Source organism: Myotis brandtii, unplaced genomic scaffold, assembly GCF_000412655.1.
Source record: "Myotis brandtii unplaced genomic scaffold, ASM41265v1 scaffold260, whole genome shotgun sequence".
In the NCBI taxonomy this organism is placed as follows: Eukaryota; Metazoa; Chordata; class Mammalia; order Chiroptera; family Vespertilionidae; genus Myotis; species Myotis brandtii.
Genome location: NW_005359881.1, coordinates 772,793 through 800,544, shown reverse-complemented (window position 1 = coordinate 800,544; position 27,752 = coordinate 772,793). Strand labels below are relative to the sequence as shown.

The window sequence follows — 27,752 nt, the reverse complement described above, 5'->3', positions numbered from 1 at the left end:
GTTATGAATCGTAATGTAAGTATCTGATATGCAGGATGTATTTTCATTGTTACAAATTGAACATAATTAAAGCATAGTGATTAATCACAAAAACAATATGTAATTATATATGTGTTTTCTGATGGTCTTAAGCGACCCCTGTGAAAGGGTCGTTCGACCCCCAAAGGGGTCGCGACTCACGGGTTGAGAACCGCTGGTTTAGAGGTTGAGAAAGAAGCACCAGACTTAGGAGCTTTAATGAGCTCACTTGGCTCTCTGGTTATCTGCTCCACCTTGACGGCCAGGCAGATGGGGAGGTGTCGCTGTCATCTGTCTTCATGTTTCTAACCCTCCACAGGACACTGCACAGTGGGCACCGTGGGGACCTCCCAGCGGCCAGCCCTGCTATTTCTCCCATGCTGGCTGCTTCTCTGCCCAGATTCCGGCACACCCCCAGGGGGGTTGGCGGCTGGCACGGGTCCCAGCTCATGGCCGCCTGCCTGCCCCCTGGCTCTTTGGAAAGGGAAAATTATTTGTTGTGAGCAGGTTCGGCTGAACAAGGGATGTTTCGGGGGTCTGGGCGCTTGGAGTCCATGCCTCCTCCTGCAGGCGTCCTTCACACCGTGTAACTCGTCCGCTCCGTGCCCTTCAGGGAGCATGATCCGGAGGCTGGGAGGTGTGGACTGGTCTGACCACCCGTTTGCTCTGTTTTGTGATGGGGCTGGCGGCTGAAGCTCCACGCTTCTCCTTCTACAAGCCGCCTGAGGTCCTGGCCTGTGGCCTGTTTGCTGCTGGACCCAGCGCCCGGCACATCGCAGGTGCTCACATACTTCTTCTGGAAACGAATGCGTAAGAGAAAGCAAGTAAGGCACGTGTGGCCGGTGGAAAGGGCACAGAACTTCGTCAGAGCACTGGGTTGGCTCTCAGCTTGGCTGCTCAATGCTCCATGGAGGATAACCTTTCGGAACCTCAGTTTCCTCATCTGTGAAATGGGGACGATCATACTTGCCTCTTAGGGCTGCTGTGTGGTGAGATGATGTAGCAAGTGGTGTGGCTCTGGGCTCATGGAAGGTTTTGGGGTTCTTTGCTATTTAGTGGAGAGTCCCAGGTGGTTTGTCAAGGGTTGAGACCTTGGTCCCCAGCATTTGGCAGACATGGGGTTCTGGGAGAGGGGTAAACCAGCTTAGGGGGGGCCAAGGCAGGGTCTGGCACAGGAGCATTCTGGATCCCAGCGTGGCATCTCCTGCCCTGAATTCACTCCACGAATGAGGCCTACACCGTCCTCACTGGGAGAGGTCTAGACTGTCACGGAGGTGTCCTCGAGGGCAAACCCACTGGGATCACATTGAACCGTGAAGTTCAGGAAAGTGAAGGTGGGGCAGTGGGTAGGAATCCCTGCTTCTAGCACCACCTAGGGGGGAGTCTGGCGCTGGCCTTAATTAATTAGGCAAATCATATCATACTTGCCTCTTAGGGCTGCTGTGTGGTGAGATGATGTAGCAAGTGGTGTGGCTCTGGGCTCATGGAAGGTTTTGGGGTTCTTTGCTATTTAGTGGAGAGTCCCAGGTGGTTTGTCAAGGGTTGAGACCTGGGTCCCCAGCATTTGGCAGACGTGGGGTTCTGGGAGAGTGGTAAACCAGCTTAGGGGGGGCCAAAGCAGGGTCTGGCACAGGAGCATTCTGGATCCCAGGGTGGCATCTCCTGCCCTGAATTCACTCCACGGGTGAGGTCTACACCGTCCTCACTGGGAGAGGTCTAGGCTCTCGCGGAGGTGTCCGCGAGGGCAAACACACTGGGATGACATTGAACCGTGAAGTTCAGGAAAGCGAAGGTGGGGCAGTGGGCAGGAATCCCTGTTTCTAGCACTTCCTAGGGGGGAGTCTGGCGCTGGCCTTAATCAATTAATTAGGCAAATCACGTGACCTGGGCTTTATTTTTCTGTTTTCTAAAACGGAGGGTGTGTGGCTACTGGGGAGTTGTTCCAGATCTGGTGTCACCTTTTTCTTGTTCTGGTCACGACCACAGGACAGATGGCATTCACATATGCAGCATATCCTCAGGGGGACACACAGATTTTGAGAAATCTTCCAAAATGTTGTGGGGGAACGAAGGCAGTCAACATTCTGAAATCACTGCTGAGATCAGCAGGTGAGCAAAGCTGCTTTCTCCCGTGGGCCATGGCGGGAATAGGATTGGCCGGAACTGTGCGTAGTCTACACAAGCGCATTGCCTATGGTGTCTCTGCCACCTGAGTCGGCGTCTGAGGATGTGAGTGAAGAAGCTGTTCTTATGGGGTGGCCGTGATCCTGCCTTATTTTCTGGAGGAAGTCTTGGTTCTCAATCTCGGATTGTTGGCCAGTAGGAGCCTATTTCTTGCGACACAACTCAGGACTGATCGTGACACACACATTTGTTGTGAATCAGAGCAAAGGATGAGTGGGTCAGATGTTTGTAGAAAGGGTCTCTCGGCTTCCCAGGCTGGTTCTGTTGATTCCACGTGTGCCTAGGACTTGTGAAGACAGAGAAATTTGACCCGACAGCAGGCTGTTATCATGGAGTGGAGAAAAGGGGGAACCCAGAGGCAAAGAATTCATTCTCAAAACCTTCTTTGCACCTGGCTGGTGCGGCTCAGTGGTTGAGTGTCAACCTACAAACCAGGGCTTGAACTCAAGTCTGACTAATCCCAAAATCTTGATTTTAAGGGTATTCAAATAACCTGAATATTTGTTCAAGAATCACTATCACTGCCCTAGCTGGTTTGGCTCGGTGGTTGAATGTCAACCTATGAACTAGGAGATCAGGGTTCAATTCCCAGTCAGTGCATCATTCACAGCCTTTGTGGTCAATGATCACAGATGAGTTACCGGGGTTACTTATGTCCAGATCCCTGAGACATCCGTGGGCCCAAAGTTTCCATTCTGGGCACCCAAGGCCCCCATTCTGAGTGTTAAGCCCCAAATGAGCACAAAATTGTGTCCTCCTTCGTAAACAGGAATACGAAATCCTTTTTGTCTATTTGGCTAGATCTAAGCTTGTATGTATTCTTATGATCTGTCTCTAAGGACATATGGAAATGGACAGGTCCAACGCTCACTGGCCCGGGAAGGGGTAATAATCTCCCAGGGTTTGCAGAGTGACCAGCTGGTGCCCAGGGCACGTGATGACGGGTAACAACAGAGCTCTCGTTCATTTTCCTAAATGAGAAACAACTTCTTCCACGTACCTTTCTATGAATGTCTCCAGGTTTTGGGAAGATGCGCCTGAATAAGAAAATAGTTAAAGTTAGGGAGCTCAGTTCAACACTGTCAGGATGAGAGTGTGATTGTCTGAGGTCACGGGAGAAGCATCACGGAAGAGTCAGAGGTCGTCCACACCGTCGTACTGATGAGTTCCCCCTGGGACTCCCCTTAATGGCTTTCTTGTTTCCTTGGCATTCTATTGACATAACCCCAAATTTTTTGGATTTACAGTTCTCAAGACATTTCCTAGCGTGAATGAGTGAACTTGCTATGGGTGTAAGGATATCTATCACCAGAGAGAAACTACTTTTGGGAAGATGCGCCTGAATAAGTAAAATTAAGAAAACAGTTAAAGTTAGGGAGCTCAGTTCAACACTGTCAGGATGAGAGTGTGATTGTCTGAGGTCACGGGAGAAGCATCACGGAACAGTTCAGAGGTCGTCCACACCGTCGTACTGATTGATGAGTTCCCCCTGGGACTCCCCTTAATAGCTTTCATGTTTCTATTGACAGAACCCCAAATCCTCTCCAGACATTTCCTAGAGTGAATGAGTGAGCTTGCTAGTGGGTGTAAGGAAAGGGGATATATCTATCACCAGAGAGAAACTACCCAAAGATTCAGGAATGAGCTGAGGGAGGAGAGGAACAGTAGGAAGGATTCTTTGAGAACTACCCATCTCCCCAGAGAGCCCTGTGAAGAGCCAGCTGGCATTTCTGCTCACTCCTGAGGCTCCCCCTGCTGGCTGGGCTGTGCAAGGTTCAGATTGTAGAGCTGACATATTTCAACTCCTGTAATGACATGCACGACCACCCTCCCCCCGCATCCCTGTTACGCCCTGTAACGTATCTCTTACAGGAAAGTCGTGGTTATTGGGTTCTCATATTATTTCAGACACGCTGTTAAGCGCTGTATTTATTAGTTCATTTAGGCCTTAGCACACCTGTGTGAGGTGGGCACGCTAGGAGCCCCATTTTGTAGATGAGAACACTGAGGCTCACTTAAGCGACTTGCCCAAAGCCACACAGCGATGAATCTGGAGAACCGCAATCCAAACCCTGCCCCTTCTGCCCGCAATGCTGAGCGCTGGCTCCCTGAGTGGCATTGCTTCTCTAGGCTGGGGGGCTAGAAAGAGTGAACCCAAGGAGGGAATTGACAGAGCAGTTGGACATGGCCTTTATCCCCGGGCAGTAACGTCTCTGGGGTAGACACACAACTGAGAACTGGTGTGAGCTTTAACGCAAATCTCACCCCAGTGCTTGGAAAGAGGAAAACCCAGTGTGACTCGAGCCTGTCTCTGCTCAGAGAAGGTGCCACGTCGAGTCCTAAACGTAGAGACTCAGAGTGTTTCTGGGTGTGAGGTCGCTCCCTGTTGTCCTCACGAGTGAAGAGTCGGAGGGCGGCCCCTGCGGGCTGGCATGGCACCCACCATGGCTCACTCATCTGCTCAGCTGGGCCCTGCAGTCCCATGATCTCAACTTCCCACTTTTAGTAAGATTACACATCAAGAGGTGTTTCATTCTCACTCTTTGATTTGTGTGTTAATGAGACACGAAAACTAATGAAAGCTCAAGGCACGAGTGGGAAACATTAAAGGACCAGGTCAGGCCAATAATCTTCCTCATTATCGGGAGGACGGCTGGGATTTGAGGTGCGGTCACCTACGGAGCTTGAAGGGACGGAAATGAAAACCTGCCATGGTGAGCCTCGGGGCCAGCCTCTCCCCGTGCCCACACCACCTGTTCCTCTGCCGCTCAGACAGGATGGCCAGCCCAGGGCACCTGTCGCCATGGATTTAAAAACAGCAGTCACAGCCCTGGCTGGTGTGGCTCAGTGGTTGGGATGTCGACCCATGCACCAAAGGGTCACCGGTTTGATTCTTGGTCAAGGGCATGTACCTGATTTGCAGGTTCTATCCCTGGCCCTGGTTGGGGTGTGTGTAGGAGGCAACCAATCAATATGACACATCAATGTTTTCCTGCCCTCCCTCCCTTCCACTCTCTAAAAATCAATGGAAAAATATCCTCAGGTGAGGATTAACAACAACAAAAAACCAGCAGTCACAAACATCCACTCAGGGGAGAGGACTTGCCTACTTGTCTTTACCCAATGTTTTTTGTGGTGTGTTTATTTCTGGTGGGTCTTTATAATGCAAGCACCGAATTTTCTTTGCTCCAAAGTTGTTGCATCTTTCAGGATTCCCATCTCCTCTTACAAAGCTCAGTTGTTGAGATCATGTCATTAGTTTATGTAATTCCCACCTCCCTTTCTCCTCTCCGTTCCCCTTTCCTGCGGTGCTGCTATCCCTTTGCCCGTCAACATATCTGTCTGCTCCCATCTCTACAGTCTTCCTCCTGCTGCCGACTGTGCTGTGGCTGCTGCTACCGTTACAGAGAAGACTTCCGGAAGCAGCTGGGCCGAGGTGCAAGCAGGAGAGAGCCCCAGCCTGCGGAGGTGGGAAAGCGAGGCGAGCATTTGAAGAACTGGCACTACCCTCAAGAGGCTCATTCTCTGGTCTCTACAATGGAATAGATTGACTATGAAACAGGGCACAGTGGTCCCATGGGGAATTACCTGTCCATAATTAGAGAAAGAAGAGGGACCTTATTGGCCACTAAAGTCTGGATTCTGCTTCATCCTGTCCCTTTTAAATAAGGAATAGTGTGTCCTAGCTGGTTTGGCTCAGTGGATAGAGTGTTGGCCTGCAGACTGAAAGGTCCCAGGTTCGATTCCGGTCAAGGGCATGTACCTTGGTTGCAGGTACATCCCCAGTGGGAGGTGTGCAGGAGGCAGCTGATCGATGTTTCTCTCTCATTGATGTTTCTAACTCTCTATCCCTCTCCCTTCCTCTCTGTAAAAAATCAATAAAATATATATTTAAAAAAAAAAGAAAATGTGGTGTCATGCATTGACCTCAAATCCAATACTGTTACTTAACTCTGATTAGATTTAAATTAATGCAGATTTTGCTCATTTTTCAGCATTTCTGAAGCATTTTGAAGAGCATGATTGATAGAATCAAGTTAAAGAATTAGCCATGAGAAACTTGAATTCCGTCGTTTCTCTAAAAATGTTTGCTTGCAATAAGCAGACACATTCAGACTAATATATTGACCATGAGCTCAAAATAGTGGGCCCTTAATAATTGTTTGTTGCGACACTTTCTGATGATGTTTCCACTACTGCAAATGCTTTCAAATTCGTAAGCGTGGTTCTGAATTTATGTGACAAAGCAGATAAGTGATTGTCCCAAACATTCATTTTTAAAAGAATGTAATAGCTTCCCAGTGTCACTCTCATCTACCTCCTACTCCTTCTCTTCCCAGAGGTGGTTTTGCCCCGGGAGCCTCTATGCCCTGAGCCACCATCTCCCTGGGCTTTCTGGACTCCTGTGTTTTTCCTGCAGGGCTCTCTGCTCACATGTGCCTCCCTGTGATGTTTCCCGGCCCTTCTCCAGGCAGAGGTGTGCGTCCCTCACTTCCAGAGGCTCCCGCCTGCCTGGTTAGTGTCAGGGCCGCCTCAAACCCCCCCCACCGGCCGCTTTGGTGCCCTGGAAGCTGTAAGAACCCCCTGCTTTGCTGGTTGTAAGGACTGAGCAGGGGCCTTGCTGTGCCCGAGCCCCGGCCAGAGAACTGGCGCCCAGATGAAAGGCGACTTCGACATCTGACATTTTAAAATGCTCTCTAACCACTGGCAGACATTGTTGGGATCTCGTGCCTAAACATCAAGACTAAAATAAGCTGTCTCTTTACTTCTGACTTCATGATTTTCCAGAAACACTTTCATATTCCACTCACCTCTTCCTTCCCTCCTGCCTTTCTCGGCGCCCAGATGAAAGGCGACTTCGACATCTGACATTTTTAAATGCTCTCTAACCACCGGCAGCGGCTCCTGGTAGAGATAGCTACAGACACTGTTGGGATCTCGTGCCTAACATCAAGACAAAAATAAGAGCTGTCTCTTCACTTCTGACTGCATGACTTTCCAGAAACACTTTCATATTCCACTCAACTCTTCCTTCCCTCCCGCCTTTCTCCCTGGTAATGAAAACTAAGTATAGCCATAAAGATGCAGACTACAGAGAGCCGATTCTCCCTATAGCCACGGAAAGCCTTGGGGAGTAATGGAAATCGCTTGGCTCGGGGATGAAAGAAAGAAAATCCATAGTGAGGAGGAGCCCCGAAACCAGGCCGAGGGGCTGGAGAAGAAACCCGAGCATTAAATAATGAGTAACTTGGAGAAACTGGAAAAAAAAAAAAAGTCCTCTTAGAATTACATCCATACAGCAATAGTCAAGTAGCACCGCAAGGAAGTGACACTAGACAGAGTCTCCTCTCTGCACCTCTAAGGACTGCAAATACGAAGAAAGGAAACAATCTCTCCTGACCTCCGGGAATCTGTTCATCAGCAGGAGCCTGACGGGAGCCACAGGTTGGGATCACATGTGAACACGTGTGTGTTTTCCCGATTAGGCTTTCTGCCTACTCCTTCCCCCTTCCTCTCCACAATCTGCACCTTCAAGGAGGCTGTGAAGGTGGCCGACCACGGAAGGAGAAGGCCTGCTGGGGTGTGCCGTGTGCTCTCTGCGGTCTTCCCCCGCCGTTCGGGTTTCACAAAGGAGCGCTGTGCTCAGGGTGAGGGGGTGGGTGGGATGGAGGGGTCTGGGGGAGAGCAAGGCTGTGTCCCGGGCACACGGAGCCTGCGTCTGGGTAGAACCTACTGCTCTTTTTTGTCCTTAACTCGATTCCCTCAGCTATGGGCTTAGCAGGCCCTTTACTGTTCCTAGACTCAGTTTCTGTCTATTTTTTGGGTTTTTTTTTGTTTTGTTATTTGATGTGGAAAAATAAAATATTTGGGAAATAGAAAAAACAATCACCCATAATTTATGAAACACAACAATTTTGGTGTATTTTCTACCTATCTGTGTCCAGCTGTTTTTCTCTTTCATCTAAAACAATGCAGTAGAGAATAAATATTCAATCCAGTTTTCCATCCTGGTTTTTCTTTTGGCAGTGCTATGTCTTTCTAAACAAAAACACGTGAACTTTTAAGCATCCTTTTGCAGGGCTGCGTAATATCACACACGGGCGTGTGTTCGTTTTTTACGGTCTCCATGGGCAGGGGCCTTGGGCGGCATTGGGACGGTTTAAAAAGCAAGAGAGAAAATGCAGCACGAGGCCGACAGTCGCTGTGCCTGCGATGACTCACACCGGCCTCGGTGCTTCCTTTTCCATAGACTGGCTGTGGGCTGTGTTCACACCCGGAGAGGCGAGGCCCATCGCTCAGTAGCCGGACTCTCCAATCAGAGACCGCTGCTGGGGTCTGAGCGCAGGGAGACAGCCTGGCGACACACCCCAGCTCTCGCCCCTTGCTCTCTCTGTGTTCTGGGACAGGGCTCTTGGTCCCCCCGGGCCTCTGTGTCCTCAATGATAACAGTGTGAAGGTCATTATACTCCCTCAATTCTGAGAAATAGATCTTATCACACTGACTACTGGGTTGAGTGCTGCATGCCACGTGTGCACTGTAGTTCTCCCTCCCTCGCCACTCCCCAGAGCTATTCCAATCAGCGGTTGTCCTCATCCTGAAGAAATCGAACAATCCTTGCCTTATCGCTTGTTGAAAGGATTAGCTGAAATATTATACAGAGAGTGTTCTTAGCACGTGGCAAGAGAGCAATAACTATCAGCTATCATTTTATTAGTGGTAATGCTACGGCGTGATTCTTGGAATAGAACACTTATTCCGTGTAGAATATGTAAGAAATTATTTGTAGGTTATGTATTCCATTAGACGTTGTGCTATAGTCCGGCCCTCCAACAGTCTGAGGGACAGTGAACTGGCCCCCTGTTTAAAAAGTTTGAGGACCCCTGGCTTAGACGTTGTACTGCTTGGAACATTCCTTACCACTGTTGTTACTTAGAGACGGCACAGGGATGGTAAGTAGGTTCCCCTTCATGTGCCAAGCCTGCTCTGCGGATGAGGATGGTCAGAGCTGCGCGCCGTGAGAGCTGTGAGGCGGGATCTGGGTGGAGCCCACCAGAGAGCCACAGTTGATGAGTAACATCTCCCCTGGGCACTGGGCCTGCCGTCTCTGCATCCTGGTGTCACAAGACATTCCTTGGCAACTCCTTCGGCTCTGGCCAGGCCATGGCTTATCAGTGAGGGGTTTCACTGAGCCTTGTGGCAGTGGACTGACCTGGGGCTGAGGCGGGAGGCGAGGACCACACAGGGGGAAGCCGTCCGTCTAAGGATGTGCTGGGACACAGGGGAAGCTGGCGGAGACTGCGAGTCCCCCCATCGTTCTGAGGACACGTTCCTTTGCTTAATGGCTTCGGGGGTTTCAGCCACAAACACTAAGCTGTTTTTCGTCAAACTCCCACCCAGTTAAAAGGTGGGAGCCTTTGTACCAGAGGGGAGGGCAGAGTCTTTGCAACGACCTTGATGGTGCTTAGTTCTCGTCCTGCTGATGCTCAGTGAGGTCTTGCCTCCTGAGCCTCGGACGCCCTGCACCCGGGCCTCCCTGGAGCATTGCTGTTGGGTGACTGTCTGTCTTGATTGCATCTTGTTTTGTTTGGTATCTGTCTGCCCCTTCGTCTATATCTTAACTGCATCTTGTTCCTTTCGCTGCAGGGAAAAGGCTCTAAGCCCCCGGTCCCTCTATCAGAAAGGGAGATGTTCATTTCATCCCGTGGCCTTGTCACTAATTCTCAGCTTTTGGTGCTTGTGAAATAAAATCCGTCAGTCAGGGCACACAGGTGAAGGCCGAGTGTGGCCACCTACCGTTTTTTGAAATATTCTGGTAGTCCCGGTGATTGCAGCGGTTCCTTTTCCGTAAGTGAAGGTAGATAGAGTTTTCTTTAATTCTGAAACAAACACATACATGTATGCTTAATGCTGGGACATTCACATGATCAAGTACAAACACACACGTTTTTATTTTGAGTTTTTAAAATGGAGTGAGAATGAACTCAGACAATCACATCTCTATCGCTGTGTTTTTCTCCAAACGGTCACTGCCTAAGTTGTCACAGGAAACAGTCCTATAAACAATTGCATGGATGTGGAAAGATCAAACTTTTTTTCTTACGGAGACCTTTGTAACCTTTTTACCCAAAGCTGCTCTAAGTCTCTCGAACAATTGGCTGTCTTTATCATCTCTGCATTTTAAACTTGGCTATGTTCCCTTTCTTCTCTCAGTTGCTATGAAGCTGTGGCAGACACTCTTGTCTTTCAGATCCATGTCTCCCTTTTGTCCGTTTTCATGGACATTTTAGTAGGACACAGGTCTGCCCAGAACGATGGCTGCTTTCCCAGCTGCCCTTGCAACTAGGTGTGGCCACTCCACTAAGTTCTGGGCAATGAGGTGGAAGTGGAAATGTTTAGCAGCAGTTTCTGGGGATACTAATATTTCTTAGACACAATTGGCAGGTTTCTTTGCTCTTTCTTTGTCCTGTTTAGTCATTCTGCTGCCCAGAATAGGAATGCTGCCATTTTAGGCTGTAGGGGTAAATTCTACCCTGGGAAGGTAGGGGGTGAGCTGGAAGGACCCTGGACCCCAAGGAGCAGTGAACTTGAGCTCCCATACCTGACCTGGATTGCACATCCCCGAACTTTCATGTTTGAGAGAAATAAACTCATGTATTATCTTATTTAAACTGCCCTATGTTGAGTCTCTCTGTTACTTGTAGCTGAATCTAAAACCAATGGACACAGAGTTTAGAGACAAATGTGTGACCAGCATCAGGCTATAATTACACCTATTTTAAATCATTTTCTTGGTTCCTCTTTGTCCCATCTTTGATTTTTCTATGTTCTTTTGCCACGTTTTAGTTTAATTTAAATGCAATTTAATGTTATATTCTCTATAGTGTTATAGGCTTCCTAAACTCCTTCTTGAAACAGACCAGGTATAAACTAATGAATAGTAATTAAACTCAGAAGTACTTGATCACCCCTGACACCCACATGGGGAGATGTAATAAAAATAATTGTTGTTATAAGCCACTAATGTTGGTAGCGCCTTGTTATATAATGACTAGAGGCTCAGTGCACAAAATTTGTGCATGGGAAGGGATCCCTCAGGCTGGCCTGCACCCTCTCCAATCCGGGACCCCTCGGGGATGTCCGACTGTCAGCAGTCGGACATCCCTCTTGTAATCTGGGACTGCTGGCTCCTAACTGCTTGCCTGCCTGCCTGCCTGCCTGATTGCCCCTAACCACCTCTGCCTGCCAGCCTGATCTCCCCTAACTGCCCTCCCCTGCCGGCCTGATCACCCCCTAACTGCTCCCCCCTACTGGCCTGATTGCCCCTAACCACCTCTGCCTTGGCCCCTGCTACCATGGCTTTATTCAGAAGGACATCCAGAAGATGTCCGGTCTAATTAGCATATTACCCTTTTATTAGTATAGATAGACAACCAGGTGGAGGGTTACAGAATTCTAGGGAAAAAGCACTTTCCCTCAGATGTTTGAAGGGATCCATTGGTGCCTGGTCTTATGGTGCTGTTGTCTGAGCTGTTCTGCTCCTTGATCCTTTGAGAATCTGCGGCAGCATCTCATTCCCAGTGTTCTAAAATGCCACGGTGACAGGCTGGGATGGCTCTATTTTCATTCACAGTGTGAGACACTTTTAACCTGGAAATTCATGTCACTCAGTTCTGAGAGGTGTTCTTCTATTACTTCATCGCTGTTTTCTTCTTCCTTTTTTTTTCTTAGAATCCCTCTTATTAGGATATAGAGTCACCTAGACTGATCTCTAATTTTCCTAGTTTTCTTTTCTGCCCCATCTCCCATATCTTTGTCTTTTGCTTTATTTTCTGGGTGATAGTCTCAATGTTCTCATTCTAGGAAAATCATCTTATGTCACTAGTGTAATTTCCAAGGGATCTTTTTTGTTCTTTGAATGTTTCTTTAAATTTAGCACAAAGTTCTTGTTACATCATTGAAATAGCTCATCTTTTTGAAGATATTAATTTTTAGTTACTTTTATAAGTAGTATATTAACTAGTGTTATTGTTTTTTAAATCCCTAGTATACAAAGTTATAGTCCGTTTCCTTAAGGTTGATTTTTCTCTTTGCTTTTGTACTGTCTTTCACATTCAAGGTTTCCCTCAGATATCTATGGTCTTGGGTTGTTTGTTGGCTTAGAGTTAAAAGTGGAAACTGGTTGGAAACGAAAAGCTGGTTGGAAAGAGAGCCCCTGGGTGGGGCTTGCTGCTCTGGTCCTCACCAGTGGCTGGCCGGGCCTTTCTCGGGGAGCCCCTGCTGTCCGTGTCTTTTGGGGGCTTTCCTCTTGGGTGTGCAGATTCCTCAGGAAAGGATCTTCCGGTCTCCAGCCAGGTTGCCCACACTCTGGGTTGGGAGGTGTGTGGGCCTCAGCGGTCAGCATGCATGTGATTTACTAGGGTGTCCCTCTCCTGACTCATGTCCAGTGTCTCCCAATCTAGAAGCCCTTCATCTCAGCCTCTCCAGAGAAGAAACCCCTAGGCTTATCCCAGATCCAGTGAGGGCTTCTCCGCCCCCCCTCCCCACCCCGGGTGGAGTTGGGAAGAGATCTGAGGTTCTAGCTGCAACCTTTCAACCAATACTTCTGTGTGTAGCAGCACCCCTACTTCTGGCGCTACCATAGGTAGCTGATTCCCAAGTCTTCTAGAGGTCCTGCCAGGTAAGCGGGTTGCTTCTCCCCATTCCCTCCTGCCAGCTTAGGATGACCGTGCCTGAGTGGGCGCAGTCAGGGACCACTGGCCTTCTGCTTTCTGGCTCCCAACAGGTTGAGGCTCTTTGTCCTTGTGGACAAACTCATTTGCTGCCATTATAGATGGGCTTCCCAGGGGAGAGAAGTCTGCTTCATTACCCAGAAGCCCGAACTCTACAAACTGCATTGTTTATGACCTCTGCCTTGCTTATTTTATTCTAGTTTGAAAAAAAAAAGATGGGAAAGGGACATCAGATTCAAATTTAATACTAAAATAATTTCACGGTCAATAAAGAGGGGCTATTTTCCTTTGGGAAAATAATTGTTACCATACCTATATTTTTGATAATTCTAAAAACAAAATTTATGGACTGAAATATTGTTTTGCTCATGCCCTGCTCATGGAGAGTAAATAGTGTGGATACTGAATTATGGATAGGGTTAGTTGCACCGTATCTTCTTATTACAAGAACATAGAAATCTTTACCATAGGTGAATGAACATTCTGATCAGAAACAGCATCTAAAATGTTGGGATTAAGGTTTTGTATGAGGCACTAGAAAGTATTTCATATAATCAAAGACACTGTTTTCTTTTATCTCCACCTCAAGTACATAATCTCTCCTGTAAATTCTAGGAATTGAATTTGTCAGGGAGTGCTCAGGAGAAGATAGAGGGATCGATACAATATTTTGAGAAGCTTATAACACAATATTTTGAGATGACTACAAATTGAGAAGATTGCTTAATAGAACATTACCTGTAGACAGGGTCAGCTGACCTTGAATTAACAGGATAAACAGTGTGCACAGGAAGGCCTACTGTGACCACCTTTCTGGTTTTGAATCCTCCTCCGCTTGCTCCCCTATCCTTAGTTGAACTCAGGGTCCCAGTCTGATTTTGTTTGTTTCTCTCCTTTTCCTCTGTTTTGCTTCAAAGCCCAGTCCCATGGGCTAGTAGGCGAGGCGATGGCTTCAGTCTGTAATCTGAGGGGTGCAGATGAGGAGTATAGAAAGTTCTCGTCCTCACACCTCCCCCGATGACTAAGGTGCTGGTGACGGCAGCACAGGGAGTGGAATTGCAAGTACTAGTATACCCGACTAAATCCCGGATTTTATCAGCTCCATCTACTGTGGGGCCCAGAAGTACAGCCTTCCATGTGAGGACACGCAGGTCAGATTTTGCTTTTTAAGACTAAAATTCAAAATAGGTAAGTCTCAGACACCGTGTCTACTAGTTGCTTAGTTGCTTTTCCCAACATGGGCTCAGGTAACACCAAAAACCACTTTCTCTGAGAGACGTCTAATCCCACTCCCCTTCCATGTCACTATGATGGAAAGAAAGACAAAATAAAAAAAGAATAAAATCAAGGATGAGCCTCGAGAGTAAAGCAGACAAATGAAAGTGGTTGACTTGGAACGGAAAACATGATCTCCTCCTACGTTGACTCACAGCAGAACCTACTTGGAGAGAGGCAACTCAGTAGCTTCCCAGAGGCTTAGCAGGTCGGAGGTTTTGGGACAAACCAAGTGGGATGTTGTTCAAGCGACAGTGATGTACCAGGTGCTGGTGACTTTTCTGAGGCCGGGGCACAGCTAGTTTGGGTTTAAATTCTGAGGTGCTATGAAGTTGAATCTCAGGGAATCCGTCACAGAACTGACAGGGGCTCAGAAGGCTAGCAGCAGGGCCAGAGAGAGGAAAATGGTGATATTTGCTGTGAAGGGTTAGGGCAGGGGAGTGGTTAGGGTAAAACTGGATAACACCGAGACCAGACGGGCTTTCTCCGGGGACCTCTACGAGGAAGTGTTAAGAAAAGGGTAGAGTTTCCTTTCTGGTGTGGGTGGAGGTCAGGCCAGCCTGGGGATGGATTAAAGACCTTTAAACGTTCCTTCCAGTCCCAGAGCCACATCCCAGGGCCCCGTGAAACCGCTAGGTCACTGCAGCACAGAACAATCATGGTTTCAGCCTCAGGGAGAGAGAAGCAGGCAGAAGACGGTTTGCTGTGTATTCAGGGAGATTGGCAAAGGCTAATTATGCAAGGGTGTGTGCAGGGGAGGACGGCTGCAGAGGAAGTTCTGGGAGTTCAGACATGAAAAGATGATCAAGACAGCGTGACGGATTTTGAATTTGGAGCAGCAAAGTAGTACAAAGGAATAGACTTCCTTGGCATCGTGCTCAATAATTCATGAGCAGCTCAGACAGGCTTCCAACCTGGGAACCTCCCGCTCAGATTCCGGCTCTGAGCTCGGAGCAGTTGTAGCTCTTTCCAGCCTGGCTTTTCTCAGCCTCAGATCTGGTTCTAGGTCCCTGTCTCAGGGTAAACATTCACCTGTGATAAAGCAGAGACTTGACGGCTGTGGCTGCATCTAAATCTGCAAAGCCCACTTCGCACAGAAGACGGTGTTAATAATCTAAACAGCATTTCTCAAAGGAGGCTCTGAAACACGAGTTTCTTGAGGGGTACCTTTATCCTAAAACAGATTATGCCTTGTTCTGTGGTCAAACAAGTTTAGGAAATATTTCACATAATATCTTGGAGATCCACAAAGGGTTTTGGCTTATAAAGGCTCTGATAAGCCCCACAGGGAATAAACTTGTTTTCCTTTATTTAAACAGCAGTTAGAAAAAATATTTGACCGAGGAATCTCCTTTAAAATGTGTTTAATACCCTTTACCATCTCGTGGGACTAGTGTTTCACAGACAGGATTTGAAGAGTATGGCTGAGTGTTCTCTGTGACCTGGATTTGGGCATTGGCGTTGCAGATGGCCCAAAATCCCAGGTTCAGGAGGTTACAAGACTTCTGCCAGGGAAATGTGGAGGTCTTGTATTTACTTTGACCAGTTTAGATGGCAAAATGATATCCCTCGCAAGAAATCCCCACAGCATGCACAGAGAGCGCTACAGCCTGCTCACGGCGGCGTAATGAGAAGAGTGAGGACTGGAATTAAGGGGGCTGTCTGTCAACAGGAGAATGCAGCAACCTGTACTGCGAGAGGCCACACAGAATCGCACAGGAATGCAAAGTGCTCCGGGAGGAGTTGCTGGGGCGAAGCAGTGGTTTATGGCGTGTTTATGCACAGTATGATGTCACTTGTGGCAGAATTCCAGCCAAGCATTTATTTCGTTATGTGCAAATATCTGCACGTAATCACGCAAGAAGGCTATGGGTGAAGTCACACGAAGTTGAGGACAGAGCTTTCTTCTGGGAAAAGGGGTGAAACTGGGGGAGGGTTCCAGCTTTTTACTTTATGTACCTGAGTCATTTTTTAAAATGCAAATATATTCACGATTTGAGTAAAAACATTTAAAAAAGGAAAATTTAAAAATAAGTAGAGTCAACGGGGAGTCATCGCAGTGGAGAGACCTGTCAGTATACGGCGGGGAGAGTCCTCTGGGTCGGCCACAGTGCCTGGCTGGTCCTCCGCGCCCCAGGGCAGCGACGCCACCTGCACCATCCCTTCTTGTCTTCTCTGGGGCCGTGTCCCTCCCTTCGTCCACTACCCTCTCTCTTTTGCATCTTCCTACCACTAGGCATGCTGCAGGCTTTCCTGTCTAAAGATGTCTCCCTGATCTTTTGTTCCCCAGCAGCTATCACCCCACTTCTCTGCTCCTTTTGATAGTAAAACTTACTTTTTTTTAAAGACTAGTATATTGATTTTTAGAGAGAGAGAGGAAGGGAGAGGGAGAGAGAAACATTGATGTGAGAGACAAATATTGGTTGGCTGCCTCCTGCACGCCCCCTACCAGGGATTGAGCCTTCAACCTGGGCGTGTGCCCTGACCAGGAATCGAACCGGCAACCTTTCAGTGCATGGATGACACCCAACCAACTGAGCCACGCCGGCCAGGGCTAAAAGTAACATTTCTTGAGCTGTCGATGCTGAGCTGCATTTACTTTGCCGCCTCCTGAGCCTCTTCTCTCCCATCAGGCTCCCATCTCCGCCCACTGAGACGTCCCTGAGAGCCGCCCGCCATCACTGTCCACACACCAGGGCCCCACTCAGCTCCCGCCTCCTCTGCCTCGAGCAGCATTTGGCTGAAGTCCTGTCTCCTTTGGAAACACGTTCCTCCCTTGGCCTCCAGGACACCGAACCTTCCAGGTTTCTTTCCACTGCGAGGGCTGTTCTTTCTCATCTTCTCTTCCCGAGCCTCTCCGTGCCGGGGTCCCCAGTCTCTGTCCTCAGTCTTTTTCTCGCCCACTCCCTGGAACAGCAGTTCTCTATTTTTGGCTCTCAGTCTGCTTTACACTCTTAAAATGACTGAGAAACCCAGAGAGCTTCTGTTTATGAGAGCTACAGCTGTCAATATTTATATATTCGAAATTAAAACTTAGAAAACTAAAGGAACATTTAATTTTTAAAATAATGATATCCATTACATGTTAACATAAATAACATTTTTTTCCCCTGTAAAAATGTTTTCCAATGCGTACCCTCAGTGAGCGAGAAGGTTAGGATCATTTTACCATTTTTCAAATCTCCGACGTCTGTGTGAACAGAAGCCCGCTGGCTGCTCACGTCTGCCTCGGCGTCCCGTCGGCTCTGATTGGTTGTTTTGGTGGAAGCATGGGAAGGAAACCTGGTCTTAAACACACACGTTGTTGGGAGAGGGAGTAGCATTTTAATGTCCTCTTTATAGAACTTTGGATAAGCAGCTTGGATGTTATACCAAAACTTGTCAAATGGTAGTTTCTTAGAGACTGACTAGCTGTATTGTGGAATCGGAAATGATATCCGTGAACTCTCTGCCCCTGGTTGCATGGACATGTGCTGGTCTACCTTGTGCTCCGAGTGGGTTGTTTCTCACGCAGAATTCTATGCATCGCACACGGGTCGCGGAGAAACGCTGGCTCGTGGAGTGATGCAGGCACGCCAGATGCTGATGCATTTACGACACGACATTAAAACCCACGTCCGTTGCCAGCGCCGCCTGCCTCATTAGCAAGGCCTTGGAATCCTCGGAAGCTGTCGAGGCCACAGAAGAGCCAAGTTTTCCAAAATTCACATTTTTCTTTGAAAGCTCAAATGTGCTGATTAGCAGTCAATGCTGTTATTTGTTTTCCTCGAAGTGACACGTTCATCTGATTCATTTTGGATAAAATATCTGCTGTATCCAAGACTGAGTAACCATAGTTTGCTTTCCAAGGTTTTTTTTTTTTTCAATAAAAAGGGTGTTCCGTGAAAAACTTACTGATTCTGCTCGCAAGCCAACACGCAGGTGCTTGACCTTAAGACAACCATCACATTTTATTTGCAGCAAAAGTGCTTCATGCAGCCTTCCCATTTCATGAGATGAGATTTAAATATATATCTATATATCTATATATCTATCTATCTATCTATCTATCTATATATATTATTGATATTTACAGAGAGGAAGGGAGAGGGATAGAGAGTTAGAAGAGAGAGAAAACATCGATGAGAGAGAAATATCGATCATCTGCATCCTGCACACCCCCTACTGGGGATGGAGCCTGCAACTAAGGTACATGCCCTTGACCAGAATTGAACCCGGGACCCTTTGGTCTGCAGGCCAACGTTCTATCCACTGAGCCAAACTGGCTAGGGCTCATGAGCTGAGATTATTTATAAGACCTGCACTTATTTTAATAGAATTAGTGACTTTTTTCTGCTTCATAGGCAACGTTTTGAAGGGAATATCTCCCCCGCCCTATTAAACCAGGAGTGTGTGCAGGTGGAGACCATAGGACTCCTAATATAGTTGGGTGCTACTGCTTTGACCCATGCTCAGATGGCAGTGATTTTACCCACCATTGCTTTTGCACCATTGGTAGAGCAAAAGGCAAATACTGTCTTAATGTTGTTGTGAGAATAGCTTTTACCTTGTGGACCTCCTTAGACACCCCTCAGGGGTCCATGGACCACACTTGGAGAATCACTAATGTAGACTATATCCTCTCCAATCAGCCTCACTCATCTGCAAAAGGCCAATGCTAATTATTTGTTTTGCAAAGTATAATTATAGGACAGCTAATCATGGACAATTATAGCACATGTAATTTTTGAATAATGGATTTAATAAGGTTATTAAGCTCATTAGTGTTTAGTACTTACATGTCTTTTTAAAAAAACCCATGAAATTAGGTTAGCAAATCTTAGCAGCAAATCCTTTCTTTCCCATTTTCTATGTTTAATGCCCCAAGTGTCTTGGTTTGCAGTCATACACTGCTCTTCAAAACTGTTCTCTCATGTGATGTCTATTGGGTCAGAGAGAATAGGTAACCTCTAACTGTCAGATTCTAGGACACCTCTCATCAAAGATGTGTGTTTAAATGTCCTTGAACAGCAGTACTGAGACACTTGTGACAATGGCTTTGTCCATTTCCTTCTAAGCGTTTGCTATGTTTCTGGCCCAGATAGCAAATTTAATGCAGAGGCAGAGGGAGCAAATTGTACTCTAGACAATTCCATCTAATTCACACCCACTTATGTGGACTCCCTGGTCTCACTCTAGGCTCTCCAGCTGGATATGGTAACTTGGTAATTGCTTTTGGTTGTTTTGGCTTTCGTAACTTCTGATGGGTAACATCAGCTTCTTTCTCCTTCCTTCTTTCCTTCTTTCCTTCTTTCCTTCCTTCCTTCCTTCCTTCCTTCCTTCCTTCCTTCCTTCCTTCCTTCCTTTTTTTTTTCCTTCCTTCCTTCCTTCCTTCCTTCCTTCCTTCCTTCCTTCCTTCCTTCCTTCCTTCATCTACGAGTGTTGCCCTATTTCTCCTCCCAGCCCCCTCTGCTCCCCACATTTAAGGAACCTCTTTATCGTTTAGCCCTGGCCTGTATAACTCCACTGACTGGACCGGCTCCTGGCCCCACTTTCAGAAGGAGGTGATTTGAACAATAACAAATGTGGTTATTTTTGTTAAGGATTTGGAGTCACCTGTCTCCCTCTCTGGAGTTTGTTTGGAGGAAAGAGTACACCTATAGGACATGAAAGGAGTACCACTGCAACTGGCAGCTGGTCAAGCACCCAATATCCCACAGGGCGGGGCTTACCAGGCATGAGCTCGACTCTCAGAGCACAGTAAGGAGACATGGCTCCTAGACCTTTTCTAGCTCTGACCCATAAAATGACATGTATTGTCTCAGGCACAGCTAGCCAAGGGGTGGGGAAAAGCATATTTCCTGGGGAGAAGCGAGACATCTCTCCCCAGGAATTTCCTCCAACGATTCTAAATCAAGAAGCCTCCTAAAGTAGGATGCCGACTTGAACATCATGTTGTTCTATAACCGCTAAGCTTGCACACTGGCGAGAACTTTAGAGACCAGGTGCAACTCAACTGCATCATGTACACGAGGCCCAGGGATGCTAACTGTCCCACCTAAGTCCACACAGACCAGACCCCTGTACCTGTAAATGCAGTTTACCTCCTAATCTGCCACACCAACTCTGGGGGATGGTAGATATCGCTTTTAAAGGAGAAGTCCTCTCTTCCTGAAGTTTGGGTATTGTTTCCTATCCTTCTGGGCCGTGGCTTCTTTAACTTAAATAGGATTTTCCTGTGAGTTAATTGCTTTTGGAGGCGATCTGAACACAAAGCACTGTTTTCAATCTTAAAAATATATTTTTGGCTTCTCATCATTTCCTTCCTAATGCCAGGTTTCTTGCCCCCAAGCTAACCACCTCATATAGGGTTTTTTCTTTTTCTTTTGTCTTCGACCAACTCAATTGCTTTCTGAATCACACTGGGAGAAAACAAAGCAAAACACATGATTTTAAGGGTTATTGCTGTTTGAATTCTCTGAAACCAGAGAGTCAAGAGAACAGATTCTGTTAATGTGTCGAAGGATGTAAAGATTCACAGAGTTGTGTTTTGGCACATTTATCTTGTATTCTTGTTACTTATACTTTTATCTCATATGTCCTACTTGAATGAGATTTGACTACAGAGATGGGACAAGCCTTATTAAACTTTAAGGCATTTATACTATCTGCACCCGATTAGGTAGCAAGTACTTAACTATTTTTAAAATAAATGAGTAAAGATATAATCAAATAAATTATTCACAATATGCAATGCCCTCCATTAAATACAAATGGGGTGCGTAAGCTATGAATGGCTGTTCCCAGGCCCCGAGTCAACACCCAATCACACATAGCAAAGTGGTTCATGCCACTCAGACTGCCCACGCATCATCTGCACCTTCCTATCTAGAGCATTGATGTCAGCATGATTCCAGGACCTTGAGCCCTGCCTATTAATTTTATGAATATTAATTTATGCCGGTAAATAATGAAATAAACTTCTTGGTCCCTTGACTCAGAAAACTTTAGCCATGTGTTGAATATTTTCTGTCAGAGGTCAACTCTACAGCCCCCTCGGTGGGAATACTCCCTTCTCGCCTGCACTGGGTGGTGGACTATGTCAGGGGTGGGTTTGTTGTGTGTCACTCATGTTCTAGAAGCCATTCCTAAACTCTACAGCCCCCTCGGTGGGAATACTCCCTTCTCACCTGCACTGATTAATAGAATTCGCATTACATCCCACTGGGTGGTGGACTAGGTCAGGGGCGGGTTTGTTGTGTGTCATTCATGTTCTAGAAGACATTCCTAATAATTCACATCTCAACATCTTAGAAGAAAGCCCCATCTTCTGCTCTATTTTTACATAGATACACTGAAATATTTGAAGGTTTGTAAACATACATACCCGCTAGTGGCGTTCAGAAATCCAGTAGCACCAGAAAGTTGGGGCCAGTCGAGCTCATCGGTAAGTGCTGTGGGTAAATTGAAGAAGGATTTCTAAAGAAAAAATAAAGGGGTGATCATCAAAATGGTCATTTGTTTTCTACAAGTAGTAAGGTTATTCATTGCCTAGGCATTGCTCTCTGTCTGTCTCTCAGTCTGTCTCTTAATCTCCCTCTTTAAGGGACGTGGGTATTTAAGGCATTTGCCTCTTAACTTTAACCAGCATCAGGACCTTCACAAACATGCGCATCCCTCCTGAACTCGCTCCCCGTCAGCGGCTGGGAAAGATGCAGAGCTCATGGCAGCGCAGACTCATCCCTCACTTGAAAGGGATGTTTCAGCAGGTGGGTAAACTTCCTACTCTTATAAACTTGCTGAGATTTTCTCCATATTTGAGTTTAGACATTCAGGAAATCAACTGCCTGGAAAGTAATAAGACCCAAGCCCCCAGCAAAAATGCCTCCTTGAGTTCAAAGCTCTGCCCTCAGTCAAGAGGAGGGTGCCTCCTGCCCTCCTTGGGGGTGTCAGACACCTTTGATAATCTAATTATGGTTCATTTCCCACAAGGTGCACGTGTGCTCAATGTGCTCGATGAGTTCAAGGACTCCTGACACAGTGCTGACAGAATTAGGATTCACTGACCACATTTCTATGGCTTGTGCGAACTCGGAGAAGAGAATGCTCTCGGCTGTGTCCCCTTCGTGTTTCTGTGATATATGTCCTTGGGAATGAACGCCCTTCTGCTCTAATTTCTAGAGAAAGATTACCTAGACTGATGTTTTCAGAATAGGGTTGCCAGATGTAGCACATAAATGTCCTGCTAAATTTGGGTTTCAAGAAACAAAATGTGGTGTAGACACACAATGGAATACTATTCGGCCTTAAAAAAGGAAGTTCGGACACATGTGGCAACATGGATGAAGCTCAAGGACATTATTCTAAGTGAGATAAGCCAGTTTCACAATAAGATAAATACTGTATGATTCCACTCATGTGAAGTTTTTAGAGTTGTCAAACTCATAGAAACAGGAAGTAGAAAGATGAGTGCCAGAGGGGGAAAGGAGAGTTGATGTTTTTTCAGTAAAGGGTTAGTTTTGTAAGATGAAAGCGTTCTAGAGTTTGGTCCCATGATAATGTAAATATACTTAATTGTATATTTAAAATTTGTTAAAATAGTTTGATGTTATGTGTATTTTAGCCCAATTAAAAAAGGTGAATATGCAAAATTTTTAATTTCAGGTACACAAGGAATAATTTGTAGTATAAGTATATCTCATGAAGTGTTTGGGATATACTTTTACTTCAGAAATTCAAATTGAACTGGGTGTCCTGTATTTCACCTGGGAATCCTAGTTTGGATAAACACTCTGAAAGGCAGTGTCCCCTTTTTGCCTTGGCTGACAGGAAGCCTCGATGTCTGGCTACAGGAAGCAATTTATCGTAATGTCATTGCCTCCATGTGCCCTTCGGGGAGTTTCCTTATAGGAATTTACATTGAATTTTTATCATAAACGTACTACTTTGTAATCAGGAAAACACCCAATAAAGATACAATTTTAATCACATACTTTATAAAGTGACCCCCTGATATTCACCTGTAACTGAAAAATAAAATTTTAAAAATATAGATTTTCAAATCTTTAATGATACAGAAGTGTGGCTTTTCCTTCCCCAACAGCCTGAGATTCCAATTCTCTGTAGGAGCCAAGGTGAGGAGCCTCATGCGAGAGGAAGTGAGCAGGAGGCTGGGCCATATGCCACTTGAAAAATTGCATTCAATGCTATGATTGCTTTGATGTGATTGGCTTTGAGATATTAGCTTTATTTTTAATTCTAAAAGGACATTAAAGAAGGACTCTTTAAGTTCCTCTGAAGGGGGCATGGGTTTTCAATACTGAAGACGAGATGCCAGGGATTGGCACTTCATCCTCACCCCTCAGCAGGAGGCACCCACTGCGTTCTGCTCAAAATTCCCCCAAATGCGGTGACTCAGCTACTCTCTGTTTTGGTTTCCATTTCTCCTGCCACTATAATCAAATGTTTTCTCTCTCTGTGTGTGTTTTTTTTAATCTTATTGTTTCCCCCTAGGTTTGTCTGTTTATGTGTTTGCTGTAGGAACTAAGAATATTCAGTTCTGCTACAGAGTTGGGAAAAGCAAACAGAATGGGTGAAACGCATAAGATGTGTTGAGCTGAGATAGTGAATAAACAGGTAGGTGGCTTGTGAGACGTGGGCAGAACTTACGAGCTGTGTTCCGTGAGAACTTTCAAACGCAAAAGGTGTGAAAAGTTGAAAGAACAATGCGACGCGCCCCACACCGCTCTCCCACCTCCTTAGTCATGTGCATGGGGACCACCCCATGTCTGGGACAGTGGGTAGGGACTGGGCTTTCACAGGAAGTTGCTGGGCGCCGGGCAAAGATTGTCCTCTAGGAATCAGGGGATCTGACTTTTATATCTGGCTCTACTAATGCAGCAAAGCTCCATGGTTCGGACCTGACACATTAGAAGTGGGGTCCATTCTCCATGCAGCCCCACGCTCAGCCAGGGGTGGGTTTCTCAGATACGATTCTTAGCTCCACAGTGGGGAAGAGGAGATGTTGAGAGAGGAGTAGGACAGGTGAGGCCATGGTCAGACACCTGTCTTGGGAAGTGGAGTGTCCATGTCCCTCGTATTCTCCCAGCTGGGAGAGGATGCCCCAACCAGCCCTGGAATCCTCCCCGTCAGGATTTCCGCAGGAGTGGACAGCGCCCGGTGCTGAATCACATCCAGGAAGAAGGCGGATTTGCATCCTGCAGCCAGAGCCCAGGAAGGTCAGTCAGTCAGCTGCATAGGTTTTCCCTGGTTATTTGACAAACCTTGAAATAATGCAAATCTGTGTTTTCCCGGTGACACATCTTAGACTTCCCTGATGGTGTCATGGTGAGGTGTTACGGTGAGGTTTTAATACTCCTCGCTGTGCAAAGTCAGGGAAGATGTGGCTTTGCCAGTGTCTCAGGTTCAGCATCTCCTATGGCTCTAGATTATTCCCCTCTGGACCTCAACAGGGCTGTTGGGAGGATGGGAGGTCAGCGAGACAGGCAAGTTGACAAGTAGAAGCCCGGCACTGGTTCAGGGTGGATCACCGAGTGTCCCTTTCCAAGTGGACTGTCCCAGGTGTAAGAGGAGGGCATTTTATTACCAGCCAATGAAAAAGATTGGAGCTGACAAGTGGAAGCCTCCACATATTTTCCTTCCTTAGTGAATTTGGTAGATAAAAATGAGAAGTAACAGTCCCTAATAGCGATGGTTTTATAGACCCTAGCAAAAAGAGTGTTTAAGTCATATCATATTAAACACTAAACGCCTTACTCACGCAACATTATACCCAAGATCGTTCAGGCATTTAAGGCAGGAAGTATGCAAATTAAGATCTCCCTCATCAATTCCTGCTTAGGCCTCTTGAGCATTTATGTTCTCAGGAAACTCGTCTTAAATGTGCCTTAAATGTACATGTGTGGGAGGACTTACTATTTATCAGGAGAAATGTTCCAAGTCTGTAAAGAGCATCAGAAACTTGATGATTATTAAGTCAAAATGAAGTCAATTTTGCTTCAAAATTCCTTCTGATTTTATCAGTGACATAAAATTGTTTTCATGTCCTAATGGCCATGCGTATACTGTTTTGGTGCAATATTTTTATATACTAGTACTCTGTGTGTGTATTTCTACGCATTGAGAAAGTCCACTGGTTCTCATTTTTAATGAATATTTAGTAGAAACAAATCCTTTGGATTTGGGGATGTTTTAAGCCTTAGTTTCGACAAGCAACTTATATTTTGTTTTTTTTTCCAAAGACATCTTAAGTGAGAGAAAGAGTAATAGCATCTATCACACATTCGTCTGGTCCTGCCAATTTCCCGATGACAGGGAATCTTTTTGGGGCCTTTATTTCACTGTTTACATTTGAGCCCTCCTGGCCCAGCAGTGCCTGTGGACAATTTGCACAGAGTATTCCCTTCTCTAATACTCTTAACTGAGTTAGAACTAAATGGATTATTTTCAAAGAGTACAGAGTCACTTGGAGGAACCTGCAGCCAACTGCTGATGGAAAAAGATATGAAAAATACCATCATTACCATCATTATTATGCTAAATGAAATAAGCCAGGGAGAGAAAGACAAATACCATATGATTCCACTTATGTGTGGAATCTAATGAACAAAATAAACTAAAAAACAGAAGAGAAACAGACTCACTGGTACAGAGAACAGACTGACAGCTGTCAGAGGGGAGGGTGTTGGGGGCCTGGGTAAAAAAAAAGGCGAAGTGATTAAGCAAAAACAAAAAGAAAAAAAGAAATGATCTAATGTGAGTCCTGTCAGGTTAGTAAGAGGGAGCCAGGCAAGGAGTTTAAGCATTGGAAACGCCAAATACAAAAACCCAAGGCTAAATTCATAATCTGATGTATAGGGAACACCAGCAATCACCCCCTCCAAATGAACACCCCAAATATCAAGTATACCAGTTATCTATAGCTATGTAATAAATTACTCCAAGTTTAGCAACTAAACAACCAGAGAGCCCACTGCATGGGAGAACATATTTGCCAATGTTATCACTGATAAGGGTTTAATCTCCAACATTTATAGGGAACTCATACAACTTAACAAAAGGAAGATAAACAATCCAATCAAAAAATGGGCAAAGGACCTAAATAGACACCTTTCAAAAGAGGACATTCAGAAAGCCAAGAGACATATGAAAACATGCTCAAAGTCACTAATCATCCGAGAGATGCAAATCAAAACAACAATGAGGTACCATCTCACACCTGTCAGAATGGCTATCATCAACAAATCAACAAACGACAAGTGCTGGAGAGGATGTGGAGAAAAAGGAACACTCGTGCACTGCTGGTGGGAATGCAGACTGGTGCAGCCACTATGGAAGACAGTATGGAGTTTCCTCAAAAAACAAAACATGGAACTCCCATTTGACCCTGTGATCCCACTTCTAGGAATATATCCCAAGAAACCAAAAACACCAATCAGAAAGGATATATGCACCCCTATGTTCATAGCAGCACAATTCACCATAGCTAAGATTTGGAAACAGCCTAAGTGCCCATCAGTAGATGAATGGATTAGAAAACTGTGGTACATCTACACGATGGAATACTATGCTGCTGTAAAAAAGAAGGAACTCTTACCATTTGCAACAGCATGGATGGAACTGGAGAGCATTATGCTAAGTGAAATAAGCCAGTCAATGAAGGAAAAATACCACATGATCTCACACATTCATGGATAATAGAGACCATTATAAACTTTTGAACAATAATAGATACAGAGGCAGAGCTGCCTCAAACAGATTGTCAAACTGCAGCGGGAAGGCCAGAGAGGGTTGGGGGGCAGAAGGGAGGGCATGTATATAAGCATAACCAATGGACACAGACAGTAGGGAGGTGAGGGCATGTGCTGGGGAGTGGGAGTGGCTGGGGAGAGGTCAATGGGGGAAAAAGGAGACATATGTAATATTTTAAACGATAAATAATTTAAATTAAAAAAAACCCCATATACACGACATACACACTGACCAATAACAATAGCTGCTCAGTCTGGGGATGATGTCTATTCAATGCACAAACTTCAACTGGAGCTAAATCAATAACTCTCAGGGGAAAGGTATTGCATTTCATCCATGACCCTAGGCCAGTTCAAAAACGTACAAGGCAGCGAAGAAATAGTCAAATAAAGAATTCTAGTAAAATAGGACCCGTAAACATGTAGAAGACAGAATGGCAAGCAATAATCTTTCATCGTTTTGCCTGAAAATAGCTCTTTTTATTACTTTGTTACCTTGCTGGCTCCTCTTAGCCTCTTCCTTCCCCTTTTCTATTATTTATGATTTCCGCGCCAACCCCGTGATTTGTTGATTCAGTGAACTGACGGCTGCATCTATCTAACTGTCCCCCCCGCAAATGAAAACGCATCGCGCAGTTGGCCTTGACCGAATTCAATTCCTTCCATCATCACTTGCAGAGAGACTGGAGAACTGTAGCAAAATTCATAACCGTGAGGACAACAGGAGTTTAAAATGTCCTGCTCTTACAGAGAATATCACACGCCAATTCTTTCCTGGGGCCCGGGAAATGAATT

The 27,752-nt window shown here is 46.0% G+C and overlaps 1 protein-coding gene across 1 annotated transcript in view; it reads right to left on the bottom strand.

Annotated features, from left to right (window-relative positions):
• Window positions 1–27,752, bottom strand: part of AOAH (acyloxyacyl hydrolase (neutrophil)) — a 109,748-nt gene that overhangs the window by 24,774 nt on the left and 57,222 nt on the right. Inside the window, exons 12-15 of the mRNA XM_014541081.1 lie at window positions 21,575–21,666; window positions 9,998–10,080; window positions 3,190–3,239; window positions 1,311–1,390 (exon numbers count right to left, since the gene is read on the bottom strand). Coding sequence (XP_014396567.1) covers window positions 1,311–1,390; window positions 3,190–3,239; window positions 9,998–10,080; window positions 21,575–21,666 — 305 coding nt within the window. The remainder of the gene's footprint in view (window positions 1–1,310; window positions 1,391–3,189; window positions 3,240–9,997; window positions 10,081–21,574; window positions 21,667–27,752) is intronic.